Source organism: Ornithorhynchus anatinus, chromosome 4 (genome assembly GCF_004115215.2).
Source record: "Ornithorhynchus anatinus isolate Pmale09 chromosome 4, mOrnAna1.pri.v4, whole genome shotgun sequence".
Lineage (NCBI taxonomy): Eukaryota > Metazoa > Chordata > Mammalia > Monotremata > Ornithorhynchidae > Ornithorhynchus > Ornithorhynchus anatinus.
In genome coordinates this window covers 46,626,757-46,643,701 of record NC_041731.1, presented here as the reverse complement: position 1 = coordinate 46,643,701, position 16,945 = coordinate 46,626,757, and the positions used below count along the sequence as shown (strand labels likewise).

Genomic DNA, 16,945 nt, shown 5'->3' with positions numbered 1-16,945 from the left:
ACAAAGGAATGTGTGTTGGGGGGGAGAGATAGAGACTAGTGGGAACGCAATAGCAGTGACTTTAAGTCTAATGGCCCAACTCTGCCCTATTTTGAAGAGGTTTGGGTCGCTAAGTGGATCTTTGCAGTGTCTAAAATTCTTACGGCCAAAGGGATCTTTTGTGATTTGTTTTATGGTTGTAATAGAAATTTAGACCTCCCTGGTGTGAAACTGGTATACAGATCTCCATTTTTTAGATGGTGTTTTTAAGCACCTACTATGTGTCAAGCACTTTTCTAGGCACTGGTGTAAGCACAAGTTTATTCATTCAGTCGGAATTATTGAGCACTTAATGCGTGCAGAGCACTGTACTAGGCACTTGGGAGAGTACAGTACAACAATAAACAGATTTATTCCCTGCCCACAATGAGTTTACAGTCTAGAGACTGTAAATTTGTCACTTTGGACTCAGTCCCTGTCTCCACGTGGAGTTCATGTCTAAATTGGAGGGAGGACGATTTAATCTTCATTTTACCGATGAGTTAACTGAGGCCCAGAGAAGTGAAGTGACTTGCCCAAGATCACACGACCGACAAGTGGTGGAGGCAGGGCCTGTGCTCTTTCCACCGGCCCTACTGAGAGCTCATCTCCTCCAGGAGGCTTTCCCAAACTGAGCCCCCCCCCCTTCCCTCTGCTCCTCCTCCCCTCCCCATTCCCCCTTCTCCTGCCCTCTGCCCTTCCCCTTCCCCTCCCCACAGCACTGTGCATATTTGTATATATTATTTATTACTCTATTTTGTTAATGATGTGTATATATCTATGATTCTATTTATCTTGATTATATCTATGCCAGACTAGTTTTGTTCTGTTTTGCTTTGCTGTCTGTCTTCTCCATTTGGACTATGAGCCCATTATTGGTTAGGGATTGTCTCTATCTGTTGCTGAATTGTACATTCCAAGCACCTCGTACAGTGCTCTGCACATAGTAAGCACTCAATAAATATGAGTGAATGAATGAATGGTTTACTTAAAGATTTAATCATGTGCTGCTGTAGCATTTCTACAGCAGAGTCTAGCCTGGGGTCTGCAGCTAATGATGCTTTAGGTATACTTACCTCAGTGAGTCAATCACTAGTATTTATTGAATTCCTACCCTGTGCAGAGCACTGTACCAAACACTTGGGGCTTACAATAGACACGATCCCTGCCTTCAGGGAGTTTACAACCTAACAGGGGAGACAGACACTAAAATAGACTATAAGTAGAGTGAAACAGCAGAGTTTAAAGATAAGGACATATTAAGTGCTGAGGATGGGGGAGCGGGTGAAGACATAAGTGCTTAGAGAGTGAGGACTTAAGTGCCGAGGTGACACAGTATGTGGGGAAATAGTGTGGGGGGATGAGCGATTAGTCAGGGAAGGCTTCCTGGAGGAGATGTGATGTAAGCAGGGCTTTGAAGATGGGAGGAGTAATGGTCTACCATAAATAAATACCAATCAGTGGTGTTTATTGAGCTCTTTCTGTGTGCAGAGCACTGTACTAAGTGCTTGGGAGAGTACAGTACAACAATAAACAGTCTCATTCCCTGCCCACAATAAGCTAACAGTCTAGAGTGGGGGAGACAGACATTGATACAGATAAATAAAATGACAGATATGCACATAAGTGCTGAGGGAATGGGAGGGGGGAAGAACAAAAGGAGCAAGTCAGCAAGATGCAGAAGGGAGTGGGAGATGAGGAGAAGCGTGCCTTAGTCTGGGAAGGCCTGTTAGAGGAGGTGCACTCAATAAGGCTTTGAAGGTGGGCGGGGGAGGGGGTAGGAGGGGGGAGAGAGAGTTTGAGGAAGGAGGGCATTCCAGGCCAGAGGCAGAATGTGGGTTAGGGGTCTGCGGTGAGATAAGCAGCATGGCTCAGTGGAAAGAGCATGGGCTTTGGAGTCAGGGCTCAGGAGTTCGAATCCCAGCTCTGCCACTTGTCAGCTGTATGACTGTGGGCAAGTCACTTAACTTCTCTGTGCCTCAGTTCCCTCATCTGTAAAATGGGGATTAAGACTGTGAGCCCCACGTGGGACAACCTGATTCCCCTATGTCTACCCCAGCACTTAGAGCAGTGCTCGGCACATAGTAAGCGCTTAACAAATACCAACATTATTATTATTATAAGCGAGATTGAGGCACAGTGAGAAGGTTAGCACTAGAGGAGTTAAGTGTGTGGGCTGGTTGTAGGAGAGAAGTTAAGTGAGGTAGGAGGGGGCAGGTGATGGAGAGCTTTAAAGCCAATGGTGAGCAGTTTTTGTTTGATGCGGAGGTGGATGGGCAACTCCTGGAGTTTTTTGAGTAACGGGGAAACATGTCCTGAATGTTTGCATAGAAAAATGATCTGGACAGCAGAGTGAAGGATGGAGGCTGGAGAGACAGGAGGCTGATGCGGGATAGGATGAGTAATTGTACTAACACGGTAGCAGTTTAGGTGGAGAGGAAAGGGTGGATTTTAGCTATGTTCAGTCGTTCAACTGTATTTATTGAGCACTTACTGTGTGCAGAGCACTGTTCCAAACACTTGGAATGTACAATTTGGCAACAGATAGAGACAATTCCTGCCCAACAGCAGGCTCACAGTCTAAAAGGGGGAGACACAACAAAACAAACAAGCAATCAGGCCTCAATGCCATCAATAGGTGGGCCCGACAGGATATGAGCACTAAGCACTGGGGAGAGTACAGTTTAACAGAGTGGATAGACACGCTACCTGCCCACAAGGAGTTGCCAGATGTGAAGGACAGAGGTGTTCCAGGCAGGAGAAAAGGCATGAGCAAGAGGTCAATGGAGCGCGAGAGAGAAGCGAGGGAGAGTTGGGAGGGGGCTGTTGTTGGGCTGTAGTGGGAGAGGAGCGACAGAATTAGGGGCAAAGATTGCCTTTAAGATGATGGTTGGGAGTTTCTGCTTGATGCGAAGAGGCATGGGCAACCTTTAGAAGTTTGTAAGGCAGCAGCACCTCTGGGTGAAATAGCCAGTCCTGGGACAGGCCTCTGGGGCCACCTTCGCTTCTACCTAGTGGCTCTGATGGCAGAGAATTGGCAATAGTAGCAACCGAGAGTTCCTCTTTTCCTTGTCTCCTTCTCCATTCCCTTTTCTTCTGTCTGCTCCTCTCTCCCTCCTTTCCTTCTGGCCTGGCCCCTTACCCTCTTTTAGGTCACGCCCCCATGCCCCTTAAGGTAACCAGAAACCTCAAGAGGGAAAATAAAGTTGTTTGTTGTTTTTTTTTTTGGAGCTCAGTTAATTAAAATATTTCAACTTGATTTATTGCTTTTTACTTCCCTATTTCTGCTACTCAGCAGTGTTCAGTTGGTTTATTTTAGAATGCAAAGGTGCATTTCTCAATTGAACCTTTAGTTATATTATCTCTGTTACTTTCACTATGTATATTTTTGAAGGTCCTCATTTCTCGTTATTAAGAGCTATAAACTTGATTCAGAGCACTGTACCAAATTTGTTGTTGCTTAAAAACACAAATATTTAACTGAATGCAGTTTAAGTGTGAAAAGGAATGTTGCAGTTGGAGAAAAGTAACACTATTTGTTTCCATTTTATTTAATATTTTTCATTGTTCGCTAGGATGATCCGTCAGTGATTTGAATTAATTATAATTACTGAATAGACTTAAACTGATTGAGCAAATAAAGTAGTAAACCCATTCGTGCCAAGGCTATCTAATTAAATTCTAACTTTGGATAAGCTGCTTGTGCATGAAAGATTAATTTGAAGAGGTTTTTATGACTCTTACTAAATAATGATTCAGTTAAAATTTTGTATTATATCATTAGAGAACATTGAATCTTAAAGTGATATAATATTTAGTTTTGAAACCACTACAGATAGAAATGAAGGTTTTTTATTGCTAAATTTGAAAGAGATTTGATTCCGGTAATTCTGTCAAAAATGTTAATTGACTGTAAAAAAAAAAAAAGTCCTTAAAATATTCAGTTAAAAAGTTGCAGTAGCAGACAGACTACACTGTATACCACTGAAATATTTCATTCAATAATTATACAGTTTTATATTATCAAAATACTTCACTCTCCTTGGAATTAAATTGTCCTTGGGGTAGTTTCAGGATTGTACCAAATTTGTCGTATAATTTAGGAGGGTGTTAATGGCTGTACTGTAACCTTTTCAAAAGATCCATCATCTAGTAATGGAGTGAAGTATACGTTCTCCGTTGGACTTTCATTAAAAAGTTGATATTAAATCTTAAAAAGACTCATTGTATTGCAAGAATTGATAGAGTTTAAAACATGTAACTCTTCTTTATGGTTTTAAAATCCTATTTTTACCTTTAAAGCATATTGATTTTATTATATAAAATGATTTAGTAATGAAGAGGTCCCTAAACCTGTGCTAGGGCAATGGGACTTAGTTCGTACAAATTACTTTTCCCTGGTACTGTCATTATTGTAGAATCTATTGTTTGTATAATTAAACATGAAGCTGTGTGTAGCATTAATGATCTAACTTGATCCTACAAAGCCTACAAAAATTTGAAGCACAGAGGTTTTTTATTCCATTACACTCAGACACGTGCAAAATTGTGGCCTGTTATATGCTCTTACCATACCCGGGCACAACTGAAAACAATTGTTTGACACTCGTTCCTTTCACAAGCCATTAAGAAGATAAATCTTTGAGGGTATGTGAATTTTAGTGGCAACAACTGCCTAGCAACTGGAAAAAATTAGGATGTGCACAGGAATTAACCTGAAACAAAAGAACAGATATTCTAACACTTCTCCAACTCACGAAGGTACAATTGTAACTCTGGTTAATGCTGCCACGGAAGCACTCAATCGTCCTTCTCCCCAACTCGGGATGTGAAGTAGCGGAGCTGAAAGGCCCCTTCCTCCGCTCTACAGTCACTGCTTCAGAAATTTCTGTATCCCCTGTCATGCACCCTTGTTGGGGAAATCAGAGCCCTGAGAATGGTTGTTCCAGTTCCTCTTGCCATTCTCTGTCCATGTATCCAATTCAGTCTACTCTGGTTATCTTTGGTACTTGTGACAGAGAGACTGTATTGACCTCTAGTCACAGGTTGACTGGTGGGGAGTCAGCATGGTTCCCACCTGCCCGTGTAACTAACAACTGAGATCTGCCTTTTTGTTTGTTTATTCCCAACCAGCGCAAATAAGCGGAAGACATCTGAACTAGGTGAGCTGGCTTTTAGTTGGTTGTACATTCCAATAACCAGGAAAGTCCCCTTTTTCTGAAGAAAGAGCCCTAGAGTCTCTCCTAGATCAATATTTCACCTTCTGCATTCCAAAAACCTAGAGGGACTACAGTTAATTCCAAGGGGTGAAATCAGGTGGAAGGCTAGGGAAAAATGATTCTTTTGTAGCTTGCATCAGTTTCATAAGGCCAAAAAAGATGACTGAAGGGGCTTAACTGTGACGGGGGAAGGGATATAGGGGTTGGAAGAGACAGAATAAAAAATTGAGAATCACTGGCCCAATTGAGGCAGATTAATTTTTTAAATTATACCTTATATGTATGGGTGCCGTTCATATTCAAGGATGTCATCATTGGTAGTGAATATTCTTATGGGTGATTTTGTGGCTGAAAATTTCAATGCAGGATTGTAGTCATGATCATATTACGTATACGTTATAGTATGGCTGTGATTGATTTGCAGAATTGGGCACTGTTCTCACTTTTTCCTGTAGCAGAAGGAGCACAGGCCTGGGAGTTAGAGGATCTGGGTTCTGATCCCAGCTCCCTGTGTCACCTTGTGATTCACCTCTTTCTCTCTTCTCTAATAATAACAATAGTAATTATGATATTGTTTAATGCTTACTATGTGCAAAGTACTGTTCTAAGCATCGGAGTAAATACAAGGTAGTCAGTTTGTCGTAATCCTCATTTTCTATATGAGGTAACTGAGGCCTAGAGAAGTGAATTGACTTGCCTAAAGTTACACAGTAGACAAGTGGTAGAGCCGAAATTAGACCTTCTGACTCCCAGGCCTGTGCTCTCTCCTCTCTGCCATGCTGCTTCTGCACACCATGCTACTTCATTCAACCTACACTTTCAATCTGTCACAAACTCCCTCAAGTTCTACCTTCACAACATCTCTAGAATCCGTTTTTTCCTCTCTTTCAAACTGCTACCATGCTGATCCCAGCACTCATCATTTTCTTCCTTGACTATTGCATCAGCCTCCTCACTGACCTCCCTACATTCTCTCTCTCCCCTCTCAAGCTTCTACTTCACTCTGCTGCCCAGATCATTTTTCTTAAAACACATTCAGTCCATATCTTCCCACTCCTGTAAAACCTCCAGTAGCCCCTTACCATCGGCTTTAAGGCATTCAATCAGCTCTCCCTCCTCTTCCCCCTCCCCTAATCTCACTGATCTTTAACTTCAACCCAACCAGCACAGTTTGCTCCTCTAATACCACCCTACTCTCTGTACCTTGATCTCATGCATCCTGACACCCACCCCTTATCCATGTTCTCCGTCGGCCCTGGAACTCCCTTCTCCTTCCTATCCAACAAGTCTACCACTGCCCCCACCTTCAAAACCACCCTAAAAGGGCTTCTCCTTCAAGAGGCCTTCCCAGACTAAGCCCCCATCCACCCTTACCTCTGGGTGGACTATTAACTTGTCTGTGGACCCCTTAAGGACTTTGGTATTTAATACATAAATATTTCTATACTTGACTCTTTCACCTATTCTTAATTTGTTTTAATGTCTGTCTCCCCCTGGAGACTGTTAGCTCCTTGTGCACAGGAATCGGGTCTACCAACTCTGTTGTACTTTCCAGTGCTTGGCTTATAGTAAGCGCTTAACAAATGCCGCCATTATTATTATTATTTCCCAAGCACTTTGAAAAACGTTCTGTAAACCCTCAGGGAAGACCACTGATTGGTTGAAATTCATTTCACTTCTCTGTGGCTCAGTGTCCTCATCTGCAAAATGGATATAAAAATACCTGTTCTCCTTAGACTGTGAGCCCTATCTGGGAAAGGGACTGTATCCCATCTGTTTATACTGTATCCACACCAGTGCTTAGTACAGTGCTTAACACAAAGTAAGTGTGTAACAAATACCATTATTATGATCCCCTCAAAGATTGCACTCAAAAAGAACCATTCCATTCCTGATATAGTGTGTCATTCCTGGTCTGTTAGCTGCAGTTACATCCCAGCTCTCAGTGATGATGTGCAGTCTTGGACTTAGGTTTTAAGTTACTCTGAACAACACTTGCCAGTCTAATAAATTTACAACCAGTTTTTGCTGTACGACTCATGAGTTTTACAGCAAGCTTTCTTTATAGAATTAATTCTGGGTATAGGGAGTGATTTGGGGTAGCTACAGGAAAATGGGGAAAATTTTTAAAGAGAGCAGGGAAGGTGGAGCAGGGGAATTGCCTGATTATAAGGAAGTCACCAGGGAAGGGAGGACCCACCCACTTTACTTGGATGAAGAAGTCGTCAGCTACCTCATCATGGAACCTCTTTTATTAAATTTCTGCTGTGTTAGAAGAGTTTTCTAGAGCATTGGAGGTATATTCTGGTGCTATTGCCCATCAGCCGAGAACATTGTTCGCCAGCATGTACTTATATAGAACCTACATATCTGGACACTCTGAATCACAGAGGAAAGTGAGCATTTGGCATATTCCTCCAAACTTGGCAGCTAGCCTACAGGTTGCAAAACTGGCTGGTTGAATTCTGGTTGAAGACTTCTGGGATTCCAAGTCTAAGAGTCACTGTGTGTTGATGACAGACGACTGGAGCAACCTTAACTTAAGAAGTCATTTAACTTATCTGTGCCTCAGTTACCTCATCTGTAAAATGGGGTTTAAAACTGTGAGTTCCATGTGGCATGTGGACTGTGTTCAATCTGAATGTCTTGTATCTACTCTAGTGTTTAGGACAGTGCCTGGCACATAGTATGTGCTTAACAAATACCATAAAAAAATACCCCAAAGCTTCGGAGTGCAGTAATGTTGATCCCTGCTGAAAGTAACCCTGAGGCTCTCCTTGGGGGACAATCTCAAAAAGTGATTGGAAGTGTCACAGTGTTTTGTCTAGATTTTCTGTCATGTCCTCATCATTTGTATCATCATCTTCAAATGTGAAGCTCAGCTATGTATCGGATCAAGGGCAAACTATAAAATTGTTTTTGACTTGTTCACTTTACCACAGGTGATGAATGAGAAAAATTTAAACAGCCCTTTATGTTTACCAGATTTATGGTCAACTATTAGAGACAACTTCATGTGTTAAGGCCACTGCCCCTGAATGGATTTTCCATATAGTTTTATATGAAATCTATTAATAAGTTCAGTGCTTCCTTTTTGAATGTGAATAATTGGGTTTTTTATTCTGGGTCACACTCAGAGTCCTTCCAGCTAGCATTTTGTCTAGCCCTCTGAAAAACCTAATCTTCTAGAGGAATATTTCTCTTTCATGGTCATTTCATTCTACCCAATTAGGTTAAATGCCAAAAATGATAGTTTGGGCAGGATTTTCTTTGAAAATATTTCTGAGAAAATGAATTCACATTAATCATTAAAGGTATTGACTATTTGAGATCAGTCACTCAGCAAATAGTATGTATGGTGCACCAGCTACATGCAGAGCATTACAATCAATCGGTTGTATTTATTGAGCACTTACTATGTGCAGAACACTATGTTAAACACTTGGTAAAGTGCCAGTAAGATTATTAGATATGATCTCAGCCTTTAAGGAGTTTACACTGTAGCTAACTTTTACTGCTGATGCTGAACAATTTGTTTCAGTTCTTAGTATAATAGAGGGTCTGTATTGTATGCGATTCTGTCATAGATTCTGTGGGTCAAGGTCCTTGAAAAAGGATTGGCAACCTTTAATGCTGATGACTAAACAAAATGAAACTCAGTAGTTGGTGTGCTAAGAGCCAGTGATGCAATTAAACAGAAGAGCAAGAGGAGGAAAGAATACTCAGATGAGGGGAAAGATAACACATGAGGGAGAAAGGGGAGGCAAAGAGAGAAGACAGAGGGAGAGGGAAAGAGGAGGGACATGAGAGATGTAGGTGAGAACGAGAGGGGAAAGAGTGAGAGAGGAGAAGGGTCGAAAGAAAGGTAAAAGCTAAGAATAAAGGAATTTATTCTTGCATCTTTTCATCTGGGAAGATGGGGGTAGGGTGCCAGAGTTGGCCAGCACTGTGCCCATCTCATTCATCCCTTTCTCCCCATAATGTGTGGCCTTCACGGTGGATGTGCTATGTCTGGAGGGGTGACTCTCCTTTCTTCAGCACCCTCAGAGATGGCGATAAGCATGTGCAACACAATTGCTCTTGCCCCCTGCCTGGCATGGATCCTGCTTCTGTTGCTGTGTGTGTGCATGGTGCCTGGCACTGGGGCCTTAGAAGCCCCAATGCCAATGGAGCATGAGGGGTCCCCTCCCTGCTCATCTTGGCCAGCTTGTTGTAGCGCTGCTGCATGAGAGTTGGGGTAGGGGTAAGAGAGGGAGGCAAGAGCAACTTCTGCTTGCCCCACCAACCTGTCAGAACATAAGAAACCCCACTGAACCTCGATTTTGTCCACAGAGGACAAGGAGTGGAGCCACCATGTTGACTCCCCTTCGGTCCATCTCTGACTCAGAAGGGGTGTGACGGGTCAGCTACTTCCCACATGAAAGCTGTGAGCATAGAGGTAACAGAGCCACCCTCATAAAGCCTTGGGGATCAGTGCTCGAGAGCCTCCTTTGCTATCAAAAGTAGTCAGTTATGGCTCAAGAGCCATGGGTTCTTGACCCCTGTTATGGAACAATAACGTGATCCCTGGCTTCAAGGAATTTCCAGTCTTCAGATAAATTCTGAAGTCCACTAATGGCCTTTTAAAAATCATCACATTGTCTGGATTCACTGATATGTTTGTTTCCTGGATTAAAGCTGTACAAAATGATCTGCTTGTGCAGTTGTGACTAATGGAATAATCTTGCCTGCTCTTTGTCTCTGTAATTGCAGAAGCTGAGCAGTCTGTCCTTTCTCTCTTTTGGTTCTTTTCTTTTCTTTCCTTGACAGAGCAATTGAGCACTTAGCAACAGCTTTAAGATCTGATATTCAATTTTAGGACTTTGTTATTGGCAGGACTGGATGTTAAGTAATACTGTTGCTTATCCCATGGTTTATTTCACTAATTCAGAGAATTCAATTTCTCAACTGGCTCATATGGTAACTACATTTCTGAATACAAGATAAATATGGATAAATTTGTTGTTTTAATTGTGGTTTTTCTTTCTTACTGTAGACAGGACACAGACTGTGATTCATTTTGCAATGTGAACAGTGAGTCTTAAGCTGCTTGAAATAGAATATATTTACACTAATATGTGGTGTCTCAACAAAAATATTGGAGTTCATTTTTTCCGTTTAAAAAAATTTGAACACTTGTTGGCTTAAGTAACTTAAAATTACCCCTGGGGGTTGTAAACTCCCCCTGTAGACTGCAAGCCTCTGGTGGGCAGGGAGTGTGTCTGCCAATCCTGTTGCATTGTACTCTTCCTAGTGTTTAGGTCAGTCGTCTGCACACAGTAAGTGCTCTATACCATTGCTTGGTTGATTAATTTAACATTGGGAGTTGTCCATATATATAAAGACACTATTTAAACCAAGCATTTAGTGTTCAGAACACTGTCTTTTTGCTTCTCTTTCAACTGTCAACCTATGAGACCTATTGGGAAAGTTCACAGTTGGACCTTGGAGTCAGAGGACCTGAGTTCTAATCCTGCCTCTGCTCTCTGCTGTGACCTCTCATTTTTAGCACTGGGGTAGATACACGCTAGTTGGTTGGTTACCGCCCATGTCCCACATGGGGCTCACAGTTGTAATCCCCATTTTAGAGATGAGGTAACTGAGGCAAAGAGAAGTGAAATGACTTGCCCAAGGTCACAGAGCAGACAAATGGTGGAGCTGGGATTAGAACCCAGGTTCTCCTGACTTCCAGTCCAGTGTTCCATCCACTAGTCCAGGCTGCTTTTCTAGTGACCTCGGACAAGTCACTTTACTTCACTCATTTGTTCAGTTGTATTTATTGAGTGCTTACTTTGCGCAGAGCACTATACTAAGCGCTTGGAAAGTACAATTCAACAACAGATAGTGACAATCCCTACCCAACAACGATCTCACCATCTAGAAGGAGGATACAGACAACACAATAACAAAAACTGCCTCAGTTTACTCCTCTGTAAAATGGGGATAAAATCCTACCCCCTCCTACTTAGACTGTGAGCCCCTTGTGGGACAGGGACTGTAACCGACCCGATTGTCTTGTATCTATCCCAACGTTTAGCACAATGCTTGGCACACAGGTGCCATAAAACAAAAACAAAAAACCAACCACCTTAAAGGTAGCCCGCATCTAGCCATAGTGAGCCAGAGAGATCCATTTACTTTGGCTGCCCCTCCCTCCGGGAAAATAATGAGTTTAGATATCTATCACTCTGTTGAGGGCAACACTAGGAGCAAAGGCGGTCACATTGGGGATTTAGAGAAAGGAGGAAAGGGCTAGCTTGTTGGAGGGGAAACAACCACTTTGAAGGGTGTTGGGATGGAAGTGATCATTAGGTTTAGCAGCAAAAGTGACAGTTTACCTGAAAATTCTGTGCAAGGAAACCAGGGGCCAGGAGCCTGGAAGCTAAGCGTTCTCTGTTAAAGGTAGGAAGAGCCCCATCTGGTTTATCTGCAAATTAGAAAAAACCTCTGATGACATCGAAGGGAAGTAAGTCGAACTGAAGGAGGGGGAAAAGTCACCTTTCTGTATAGAGCTAGGCATTTGCCACTATTTCTTTCATACAGTGTTCATGCAAATATTTTGTTGCTCTCATAACCTCTTTGTAGAAATCTATAGGGTATTCAAGTCTCACAGAAGGTAAGACATCTTATTTGGCTATTTAGAGTTAACTTGAAACTATTTCTAAAACAGCTAAGATCCCTTACCACTAGAGCCTGAGACTCAGAGCCTTTAAGGCAGAGCAGGGACAGGAAAGAGAAACTTCTCTGAGTTCCCAGAATCTAACCTGTCCTCATGAATGAGATTGGCTCTCTGGGCCCCAAATGATTCCCTTGCCTCTGGGATTTAAACCTGTTGAGTCATAGCATGGTACAGCCAATTTAAGGGGAGAATTTGAGGTTCTCTGTCACGGAATCCCAGGAGATCAATCCTTGCATTCATGTGAATAATACCAGCATAGCCTATTAAATAAGTAGTCTTCCATTTTTATGACACTGGCATCCCTTCTCAAAGTTGTAGGTTTTACTCAACCCAGTGTTGCATAGATTATGCTTCTTCATAATTTTCCCAAGTGTCAGAACTGATCTTCCTGACTAAATATTTCTTTAGGGCATTTTTTTCCTCTTCCTTCCAAAGTAGTACGAATGGGTATTGCATATATAATATTTTGAGGGGGTGGGAAGAAGTATTTTCAAATATGTGTTTTGTCATATAGCTGTAACTTCTACTAGGAACATTGTCCGTTTGTGCTCCACTATCTATACCAGTGATTTCCAAAAAGGGTGATGGGGTACTGAAGAGGTATTGTAGAAAAAATTAGCAAATGAATTCAAAGCAATGGAAGTAACTTAGCATAGAGGCTTCTTTTTATGTGGCCCAAGTATCACAGAAGAGCCAGAAGAAACTTTGAGTGGACATGTGATTGAGCCCTCAGGCTTTAGGGGGCAGATGGCTCAATGATCTTGGTAAAAAAAAAAAAATAAATTTTCCAGAGTTGGAAACTCCACAGATTTCATCAGTACAATAAACTATTCCAGAGTTTTGTTCCCTTTACAGTCAAGAAATTAGGTATTCTAAGTGCACTCTATTATTGCAATTTAGAACATATTCTCTTATTCTAGACATTATGTCCCCTTTTATCTTAGCCTTCTCATTTCTGGGCTAATCAAGCCCAGTTCTGTGACTGTTCCTCTTAGGACTCATTTGTTGCTTTTATATAGGCCATTTCTAGGTTAACCACATCCTTTTTTAAGGCTCAAGTGGAAACAGTTTCTAAAAGAAATTTACATTGAGCCTTCAAAAATATATGGTTAATTTCCCACACACAAAGTCCATATGGAGTAACTCCACCCATCTCTTAGCCTTCCCACTCTTTAAGGAACAAAATAATTCTCAAAGCCAAAATGTATCAATAGATCTCTTTCTTTCCACTTCTTCTCCTTGTCCCTCAAAGAAAGTTTGGTTTAATGAAGGACGTTTTTGTTCTACCCTGTAGTTAACAAAAGCTTTAGTAGACTGAATTGTTCTTGCAAAGCAAAATGGCAAGGAAAAATTGACACGGGGGGCAAGAGAGAGACCATTTCCTGTCTCCCACTCTGTTCTGACTTCAAGAAAGAATCAGATAAAATGATACAAACAAGCAGCAAAACCAGGAAGATAAGGCTAATCTCAGCACCTGCACATGAAGACACTGCCATTCCCCTCTTAGAAACCCAAAGGCAGACCAGCAGACACAGAGAATCAAAAATATTGACAGCTATTCTGGGAGCCTGAGCCTGAGACTATGGCAAGGGGAAGAGAAGCTGACCCAGACACTCTCTGATCATTGGGGGCCTGAGCCTAAGATCACAGCAAAAGGGATGGACATCACACCCCAGCCTCAGCCTCACTCCTCTCACCGAAAGCCGAGACTCAGCCCCCATCCCTGAGCCTGCACCAAAGGGAAGGACTGCTGACCTTTCAGCACCCTCCACTCGTTTGGAGCAGCGGAGCTTCAGCACTCAGCCCTGGGACCATGCCAAAGGAATCTCCGTGGAGATGAAATGCCGACTTCTGCTATTGCTCCCAACATACTTTCTTAAGAGTCACACCGCAAACAAGTCGTGGAGCCAGGATTAGAATCCAGGTCCTTCTGAATTCCAGGTCTGTTTTCTCTCCACCAGGCCAGGCCGCTACCTGTTCTCCCTCCCACTTAGATTTTGAACCCCATGTGGGATAAGGCTGTATTTGGTCTGATTCATTTGCATCTACCTCAATGCTTAGAACAGTGTTTAACACAGAATAGCTTAAAAAATGCCATCTGCAAAAAAAAAGTGTAATTCAAGATTTCACTGTACTTCTCATTTCTGGAAGAGAGCATAGGAAAGAGCACAGACCTGGCAGGCAGGAGGTCTGAGTTCTAAACCTGGTTCCAATGCTTTCCTGCTCTGTGTCCTTAGTCAAGTCACTTAACTTTTCTGTGCCTCAGTTTCCTCATCTGTAGAAGCAGCATGGCTTAGTCAAAAGAGTACGGGCTTGGGAGTAGGAGGTTGTGAGCTCTAATCCCGACTCCTGCATTTGTCAGCTTTGGGCAAGTAACTTCACTTCTTTGGGCCTCAATTACCTCATCTGTAAAAGGTGTAGTACAACTGTTAGCCCCATGTGGGACAACCTGAAGACCTTGTGTCTACCCCCGTGCTTAGAACAGTGCTTGGCACATAGTAAATGCTTATCAAATGCCAACATTATTATTATTGTTAAAGTGAAGACTACATACTTGTTTTCCCTCACCCTTAAATGCGGCTTTCCAGGTGAAAGGGACTGTGTCCGATCAGCTTATATTGTATATACCCTAGCACCTAGTTCTGTGCTTGGCATACAGTGCTTAACAAATAGCATTATTATTACTGTCATCATCATCATCATCATGCTCTGTGAATGCATCCCAATACTATGATGGTTTTAATAATAGTTTTATTTTTGATTCATAGACTGTGTTATCTCAGGACTGTTGGGAGAGGAATTTTGTAGTGGAAAAAAATCGGGTCACCTGAGCTAGTTTCTTTTAGCAAATTGATGTGATCCTTTTTATGAGATATAATTTTTTTCAAGAATCCCTTTCGCTTAAAAAACAATCAGCGCTGTTGCCAAAAATTTGAGGAACCTTTTCCTTAAATTTTTGACACTGATACAATATGGCTGTGTCTTAAAATTAGTAAGAAAATGGGAAGTCTGCAGATGGTTCAATAAACAATGAGAGTGTTGGATTAAAAGCCATTTGTAAAACTTCTTGATTCCATATGTTTTGCCATTTAGTGGTACAGGGAGGCCAATGCAGTTCTAATTGATTATGAATATTGACTTCCATTGTGATCAGTAATTTTGGATATGATTGTTTTGAGATATGATGTGTTACTTGATAAATGGATTTTGAAAGTGTCTGACAAACAGGTATTGTCAATTTGCTTCTATTTTTAATTGAACTAAAATATAAATCTATGGTATTCATATGTCATGGGCTGTCCAGTTTAAACTACAGGAAGAGCAGTAACACTAACATTCAAAAGTGGATTTAAGAAACCTCAGATTCAATAGCTTGAAAACCATTGCTCTAAATTTATGTAGCCAGTCTCCAGCAAGCTGATCACTCATACTTATCATGTTTAAAATTAAGGAATGAGATTTAAATATTGGAGTTTTTTTCTGTGTTTAGTCTTTCAGTAATGTCTTTCTCCAGCTTTATTTAAAACTTCTATCATTAGTTATCTTAGTGGATTTCTTAAATTCTATAGAATAAGATTATCGCAGTGTTAGTTATCTAGTTAGTGATCATTTAGTTTGTGAGCCCATGTGGGACAGGAACTCTGGCCAACCTGCTTATCTACCCCAGTATGTAGAACAGTGCTTAATGCTTAATATGGGCCTAATACATATAATAATGATAATAATTGTAAGGAGACTTGAAATTATTTCAGTCGAAAAGAAAATTATAGGTTTAAAATAGTCTTATCAGTATCTAGCAATCTATTCTGGACTTTATTTTATATTGCCTTTATTTGTCATGCTTTGTCTTCCCAGTGCCAAATCATTTTTATGCAGTAAATTTCAGTGAAATTGAGCCTCCTTGGTTATCTCCGATTATTTAAAAATGTCTGAATGCAAGGTGTCATGTAAATTTATTGTTGTTGCATTGACATTGAGGTATTTCAGAAATGGACTTTGTTTCCTCATATGTTCTCTGAGATGAGTAAATATAGTTTTATAAAATTCTGGATCTTTTCTTATTGGGAATGATGGTTAAAGGAGTAATAGAGTTCTTCACTATATATAATCTGAAGAATGAAAAATATTCCAGTTTGTACAGAGTAATTTTTTTTCACCATCAAGTCACCCTTTAGTCTCTTCTTTGTAGGTTAGCTAATCCAGTTTCTTAATTTTTTATCCTAAAATCTAGTTAAGAACTCAGTGTGATTAGTACACGTCCTTCATAGAGAGGGATTGGGGAGATCCGGGTGATAGGTGGGGCTTGGTTTTGGCGTTATGTTCTAATGGAATGTGTTTTGTCAACAGGGTCATGTAGGTACAACTGCAACCAAAAAAATTGATGTCTACCTCCCACTGCACACAAGCCAAGACAAACTGTTACCAATGACAGTGGTGACAATAGCTAACGCCAAGGTGCACGACCTGATTGGACTCATATGCTGGCAGTACACTAGTGAAGGACGGGAGCCGAAGCTCAAGTAATTTCTTCCTTTCTTATCTCTTTGCTATTTTAGTTCAAATCTTTTCCTTCCCAACTGACTTCGCAAAATAGATGTGATTATCTTGCCAATATTTATCTTAAATAGATGTTAGGACAGAACCCCCAACTTCATCACCATTTTCCTAGGAATGATGTTCATATATATTTTCATATATATATTTCCTAGTAACTCTTTGCTCTAAATAATAAATGCATAAAGCCAGATATGTGTAAATAAGTTAAAATAGATCAATCAAACATTGTGGGCACAGAATGCCACTATTTATTGCTGTATTATACTTTCCCAAGTGCTTAGTACAGTCATCTGCCCACAGGAAAGTGCTCAGGAAATATGATTAAATGAGTTAATGGTATTTATTGAATGCTTACTATGTGCAGAATACGATACTAAGCGCTTGGGAGAGTACAGTAAAGCAGAATTAGCAGAAATGTTCCCTGCCTATAAAG

At 41.2% G+C, this 16,945-nt stretch overlaps 1 protein-coding gene across 3 annotated transcripts in view; it reads left to right on the top strand.

The window, feature by feature from the left end:
• MAPKAP1 (MAPK associated protein 1) overlaps positions 1 to 16,945 on the top strand; it is a 239,585-nt gene that overhangs the window by 109,191 nt on the left and 113,449 nt on the right. For all 3 annotated transcript variants that reach the window (XM_029062939.2, XM_029062937.2, XM_029062941.2), the window contains exon 5: positions 16,303 to 16,475. In XM_029062939.2, the coding sequence (XP_028918772.1) occupies positions 16,303 to 16,475 (173 nt within the window). The remainder of the gene's footprint in view (positions 1 to 16,302; positions 16,476 to 16,945) is intronic.